This window comes from Glycine max, chromosome 20 (genome assembly GCF_000004515.6).
Source record: "Glycine max cultivar Williams 82 chromosome 20, Glycine_max_v4.0, whole genome shotgun sequence".
NCBI lineage: Eukaryota > Viridiplantae > Streptophyta > Magnoliopsida > Fabales > Fabaceae > Glycine > Glycine max.
In genome coordinates this window covers 10,205,216-10,212,004 of record NC_038256.2, presented here as the reverse complement: position 1 = coordinate 10,212,004, position 6,789 = coordinate 10,205,216, and the positions used below count along the sequence as shown (strand labels likewise).

Here is a 6,789-nt window from a genome sequence, read left to right as displayed (position 1 = left end):
CTTCTATTATGATGTTAGAAAAGTGAATTTGAACCTTTTACCCTTTTCAAATGTTTTTATTTTAATGTGTTTTAAAACTTTTAATTAATTCTACATTTCTATTTCGTTTATTATTAGTAATATATGTATGGGGTAGATGGTGTCACAAGATTTTTCACTATCAATGCAAAATGCTCCTAGAACATCTGGTGACACATCTCCAACATTTGATTGGCAAAATGCTCCAACAAATAAGGATCCATCATTCTTCCTCACCTTGGAAGCTTGGCTTGCTTGTTTGTTGCAATCCTTTCCTCCTATGGCCTTAATTGATTGTGCTTTCTTCACTAGTTGTCCAATATCTGCATCATCCATCATTATTCATAATATTGAATTCAATGTCAAGCTCTTCATAAAATTAACTAAAGCAAGCATTAAGGGGAATTTTTCTTGATCAGAACTAATTTAAAAATAAATAATTAGTAAAATACTCAACTAAAATCATGTAAAAAATAAACAAAACCAATTAACAAAAATTTCAAAACATACACAACTTAATTTATACAAATAACCAACTTTATTTATAAATAAAATACACTAATTTAAAAAAAAACAATAAACAAAAACACACACAACTTAATTTATAACAATAAACAATTTCATTTATAAACAAAAACAAAAATAATTTAAAAATAAATATTTAGTAAACATACACAATTTAAATTATAAAAAAAACTTCATTTGTCATAAAAAAGCTAAACCTCATTTTTTTTTATAAAATTTCAAAAACATACACTACTCAATTTATAAAAATAAAATAACAACTTCATTCATTTTATAAAAAAAACAAAACAATATTTTTTTTTTTTAAAAAAAAAAACAAACTTCCGGAAGAAGTAGTTCTTCCGGAAAGTTTCCGGAAGAAGTGGCTCTTCCGAAAAGTTCTTCCGAAATACCCAAAGGTCATCCAGAAGAACCCTTCTTCCGGAAAGTTTCTGGATGAACTACTTCTTTCGGAAACTTTCCGGAAGAAGTGTTTCGGAAACTTTCCAAAATAAAGGTTCTTCCGGATGACCCTTGGTTACTTCCGGAAGAACCCTATTTCCGGAAATCTTCCGGAAGAAGCCATCACGGTTCTTTTGGAAAACGCCACCGTAACCAGTCCGCTTTTCCCATTTTTTCCGACGTCTTCTACCTAAGGTTCCACTATCCTAGCCTAAATGCTACAACTATACTGCATAATAAAAGCAATGGGAAGTTAGGGACACCTACCTCGAAGGAAAATCGCGTCTGATCCAATGAGAAGAAGCAGTCGGGCTCACGGAGAAGAAGAGGCACGAGGTTCATGGGGAAGAAGAAAAGAAGCAGCACGAAGAAGAACGAAAGTGGTTCTTCCGGAGGAGGAGCAGCTTTCTAAATTTTTAAATGAAAGATAAAATGGCCCATTCAATAAATTGTTGGGTGCACCAGCAATATTGCTGGGTGCACCTAGCATGTCCCCCAAGCACACATCAACAAACCCAATGCAACAATTACATGATTTTAGTCATTTTGCTAGTAAGTAATTTCATTTGGGTTGTTGTTAATTTTCTTATACAGATGATTAATAGGTGAAAATTTCTTGGATTTGGAAAGCTCTACTTAAATATTTTTGTTCTTTTTGCCTATACTAAGCTCTTATGTTGGCATTAAGTGTTACTGCTTAGGTAACGACGAATAGGGAAGTGAGATTCAAGGTTTTCTTTTGTCTCTTGCCATGGGATTTACATGAACTAAGCCGAATGTGCATGAGTATGCATATTCTGATATTCAAATCTTCACTTCAAGAGCATGGAAGAATGATTATGCTTTTGTTTCATTTTTAGGCCATACAAAGTAATGGTTAGATGTAAGCAGGGTATTTAGAAGGGTAAATATATAAATACACACTATTAGTCATGATAGGTTCAAATGAAAATTACAGTGATTCTTGAATACACATTTAGTCGTTAAAAATGAAAAACCGAACAATTTAGTGGGTGTCGATCCCACTTTTCAAAAACAACTAATATATCCCTCAACGATACAAGTTCTAAAACAATCTATCTACATTCTTCACGAATTATTTGATGGGTATATAAAATCAATTGGCCATCTTTACCAAATGCTATATAACCAAAACATAAGTTGTAGCATTAGAATTCAATGCAAAGTTATACTAAAGCTGAGCATGACTATCTAACCAGGAAGCAACGAGTTACAAAAGCACAAAATCAAATCATAAAATAACTTGTTCAAGACAAGGCGATCAATATCAAGCTAGCAGAGATAGTAAATAGACAGCTTGGGTGAAAATATCTTCCCTGTCAGCACGGTCAGCTCAAGGGGAAAAGCTTAGGACAATAATTAAACATAACTAGAAATATGATCAGTAAATGGGCAAATCTTATTGCTGCTATGACCCTGATGTTGATGTTCCAGTTTCAGCTGGCGCAGATGCAGCCTGGGAAGATCCTGGCTGTGAAGAACCTGGCTGCATAGAATGCTGATAAGGATGATTTGCGGCTGGTGGCTGGGACGGAGCCACTGCAGCATTGTATGGAGGTGGGGGGTACTGATGATAAGGGGGAGGTGGTGGCATATAACCATATGGTGGATAATACTGATGGTATTGGCCAGGTTGAGGAGGCATCATTGGATGGGCATAATGTTGCATTTGCTGCTTCTCCAAACCGGGCTTGTTCTCCCCCAACCCAGAAGGCCCACCGGGAGGACCATCTTGGGATGAAACAAGAGCACCCATTCTTTGAGGATCCATTGATGGGTAGTAGCTTCTTTCCTGCTGAGGAGGTGGGGGATTGTTATAGTAAAGCATTCCTTGGGCTTGGTCCTGGTTTTGCTGCTGTGATATAACTGCCCGAGGCAACAATCCACTATGAGCTACAGATGCCTGCGGCCTAGCTTGATCAGAACCATCAGACTCGGGTTTCGATGTCTGAGGCCTGCCCCACATCAGCTTTAGCCTAAGGCCCTTAATAACCAGTTTGTTGGAGAGTTCTTCTGCTGCCTTTTCTGCACCTTCTCTGGTTGTATATGTTACAAAAGCACAAGCCCGTTGGAGAACCATTTTGATAGATTCAATTTCTCCATGGGCATAGAAGTGATCCCGCAAATCCTGCTCAGTGACCCTAGCATCAAGTCCACCAACATAAAGCGTTTTAATGCTCTCATCCTCAGGAGCCTCCAGGGTGGACATCTCTCCTGCCTTGCCAAGTAGCTTCAAAGCCACTGGATCATTCACCCTGAACATTTTAAAGCATGAACAGCAAATTAGCAATGTCAAAAGCAGGGTATTGCACCATAATGGTGTAATTTTTTTAAAAAAATTACCATAATGGGTATATTTAAAAAAATTACCATAATGGATAAATCATGCTTTGAAGTACAATTTCACTATAAAGAAATCGTGCTTCAAAGCATGATTTTGTTTTTCAGAAAATTGTTACACTGAAATCATATATGCATATACGATTTCAGTTTTTTAATTTTTTATTATTAATAGTTGAAACTATATGTTAAAATACGATTTCAACATGTTTTTTTTTTAATTATTTTAGAAATTGTATTTTAACATAAAAAGAAAAATAGACTGAAATCATACTTTAACATACGATTTCAGTTCTTAGAGAAAAAAAAATTTAAACAAATGAAAAGTGAAATAGTGCTTTGATATACGATTTATTCATTGTGAAATCGTATGTCAAAGTACGATTTACCCATTTTCGTAATTTTATTTAAAAAAATACCCATTATGGTAATTTTTTAAATTCTACCCAGTTCCGTAATTAAACCTTCAAAAGCATGCAACAATATTATAAACGTTACCAATTATGCAACTAAAAATAACATCAGTATCTGTAGTCCCAAGGAAATCATGCAGGGAAAAATAAGAATGAGCAGAGCATAGGTTAACGAGATTGAAATAGAACGATCATTGCCAAAATTGTAAGTAAAGGAAGTTAGTAACTTAGTAATCAATAAAATTTATGCACTTTGGATTCTCAAATGTGGATGCCAATTAGTGATTTTGACATGTATATTAGCTCCACTTGGTGGAATAAGGCTTATTGTTGTTTAAAACACAACTCCTACCAGCAGAACTATCACATGACTTTGCTGGGGGGATGGGGGGAATGCAAGCTTGTTATCTTAGCTACGCAGCAGGTCACACAGAACAACCACAAAAGAACTACGTGAATGCCTAATAAACCAACAACTATATCCATCACAACTATATCCATCACAGAAATTAAAAATGCTTGAGTTGCTTCCCAGTGTCAATGAGACAATGCATAGAAAAACTAAATTGGAATAAAAAAAAAACAAAAAGACATATTAAGGTAGTCAGTTTTAATCATACATACCCATAGTAACGATCTTTAATATTTTGTTGAGACAATTCCCCAGTTACTGGCATCTCATGTCTATAAGGGCACTCAGCTCCTCTGGTACATTCACCCCTTATGTAGAAACTGCAAATATGTGCTCGGTTTCTTTTGTAATATGGTGTTGTCCTTTGAAGCTTCATGATAGTATCATTTGGGCGTACTTTACCATAAGAGGATTCATAATCTATACCAGCTCTAGCCTGCACCAAGCTTTCATTCTTAGTAAAAAGATCTCAATCAAGTAATCACCAAATAGAACAGTGTCAATATAGTACAATTTAAAAAAATAAAAAAAAAGATAATTTTTATTTTGAAATTTTAATAGATCTTGTCAAATGAGAATGTGAAAACCAGAGTTCCATGGTTGAGGAATTCGGCATGTAATAAAAAAATAAAATAAAAAGTAAAAATTCCAAAAATATTACAAAAACCATGCAAGTAAAAAAAATAACAATTCACTCAAACTACTAACGGATTAACCTTAAACTCATACTATGAAGTTTTTTCTTTTAAAAGATCCTGAAAAGGATCAGATAAGGTAGATAGCTTGAGGTGGACACTATGCAAAACTTAAACTGAATTGAAATAACCAAATCAGAGCATTAACGAATGTCAGAGTCGAACATATACACTAGTGTAGCCAATCAGATAAAAAGAGGCAGCTAATAGGTTTATGCAGTATGCAGCTGAGCACACCCAGATTATGAGGAAGTTCAAGAATCAAGCTAAGTTATCATGAGCTGGTCATTTGTCATCAAAATAATGAGCAAACAATGAGCATCTTGAGTCTTGAAACAATTACAGAGGCAAAACACTACTATTTTCCAATCATCAACCATTATCAATTATAAATACGACTTTACGTAAGGAAAACATACCCTACGGTCATGCTCTTCAGCAAAATACTCCCTGTTAACATCACTCTTTGGAATGGCATCATTGGAATCGATACTGAGAGCCGTGTCTCGAACTTGAACAGGTAGTCCGTATTCAAGATCCAGAAGGCACACTTGACAGACATTTTTCAATTTACTACATGTCTGACAGATCTCGGTTTTCTTATATCTAGCATCTCGACCAGGTCTCCATCTAAAAACAGTGAATGGACGTGTACAAATCTTGCACTCCTTGTCATACTCTGCTTTTGTCTGCACCCAAAGATAAACATAACAAAAAGCAATTAAACAACCAATTGGATTCCCACTATCTCATCTTTAATGAAACATGCTGAAATCTGAATTATTACTATGCATATTCATGGACTCCCACAGCACCATAAGAAATCACCAAGATCATATAATGATAATTTGAAATTGCTCAGTGGGTGACGAACTTATACTGCCAAGATTAAAAAAATTGAAATAATTACCTAGCTTTAAATTACCAGACAATAAAAGGACCACAAGAAAACTTACTCAGTTTTTATTTACTAGAATTACAAATTCAACTGAAAAACAAAAACTCAAAATCATTCTTTCATTCAAAAAGCCCTAGAAGAATTAAGCTATGACCCTTTGGGATTCCATGTTCAAACAGTTGAAACCAAAAGCATTGGCCCGCCTCACTAACAACAAAAGGTTTTAAACTTAACACTTGCATCTAGAAATTCCTCATCCTCGCGATAACAAAACCGCAAAGTGCAACCTAACTTACAACAACTACTGCACAAATTCACTCTTCGATTCTTAATAGCCGGTTACACAACGAGGTTCCATACTCCAAAATCAAATTCAGTTGTTCGTTCAACCTTTCAATTCCCCAACAAACACACAACAATCACAATTATCATAAATAGGCCAAGTGATTCATAATCATAGAATACAATCCACCACCCCCACAAACACTGGTGGTTTCCACGCAATTCATAATCACACAATCCGGTGATTACACACATCAAATTAGAGGTATGAACAAGCACGCAACAATGAATAACTCATTCAAATTAACGCAAAACAAAACAGAAAGATTCGAATAATAATAATTAAAAAAAACCAACATTGAAGAAAGGAAAACGAACGAACCATTCGAACGTAGGGGCTGTCGCCGAGGCAGGATTCGCAGATGATGGGGAAATCGGAGCGCTCCCAACCGTCTGCTTCGTGGTCTCTCAGCAACCTATGCGCCATGGTTTAGGATAGGTTTAGGGTTTCTCAACAATAACCCTTTTTTGTTTCACAAAAAATCCAAGCCGAAGAAGGAACAAGAAAGTAGAAGAAGCAGAGATTATGGTTTAGAGCACAACAATCCAAATCCAAAACTTCCGTTGGGTACGGATTTGGGTGCTATCCGTCGCAGCAGGCAGCAAATGGCGAGTATATATATATATATATATATATATATATGAAAGTGAAAAGAAGTGACAAATTGATTTCTCAAAAATAAA

General features: G+C 35.4%; 1 protein-coding gene across 1 annotated transcript; it reads right to left on the bottom strand.

Annotated features, from left to right (window-relative positions):
* Positions 1-2,130: 2,130 nt before the first annotated feature.
* LOC100779917 (zinc finger CCCH domain-containing protein 40) lies at positions 2,131-6,721 on the bottom strand. The gene is made up of 4 exons (XM_014772905.3): positions 6,428-6,721; positions 5,285-5,554; positions 4,383-4,606; positions 2,131-3,260 (listed from the first exon to the last, which is right to left on the bottom strand). The coding sequence occupies exons 1-4, from the start codon at positions 6,530-6,532 to the stop codon at positions 2,414-2,416; spliced, it is 1,446 nt and encodes a 481-aa protein (XP_014628391.1). The 5' UTR covers positions 6,533-6,721; the 3' UTR covers positions 2,131-2,413.
* Positions 6,722-6,789: the final 68 nt, after the last annotated feature.

Excerpts from the sequence above, each read along its gene's own strand:
- LOC100779917 (XM_014772905.3), bottom strand. The coding sequence starts at position 6,532 with ATGGCGCATAGGTTGCTGAGAGACCACGAAGCAGACGGTTGGGAGCGC. Across the intron at positions 5,555-6,427 it reads ACAGCCCCTACGTTCGAATG|ACAAAAGCAGAGTATGACAA; the intron begins GTTCGTTCGTTT and ends CTTTGGGTGCAG. Across the intron at positions 4,607-5,284 it reads CTGAAGAGCATGACCGTAGG|GCTAGAGCTGGTATAGATTA; the intron begins GTATGTTTTCCT and ends AGCTTGGTGCAG.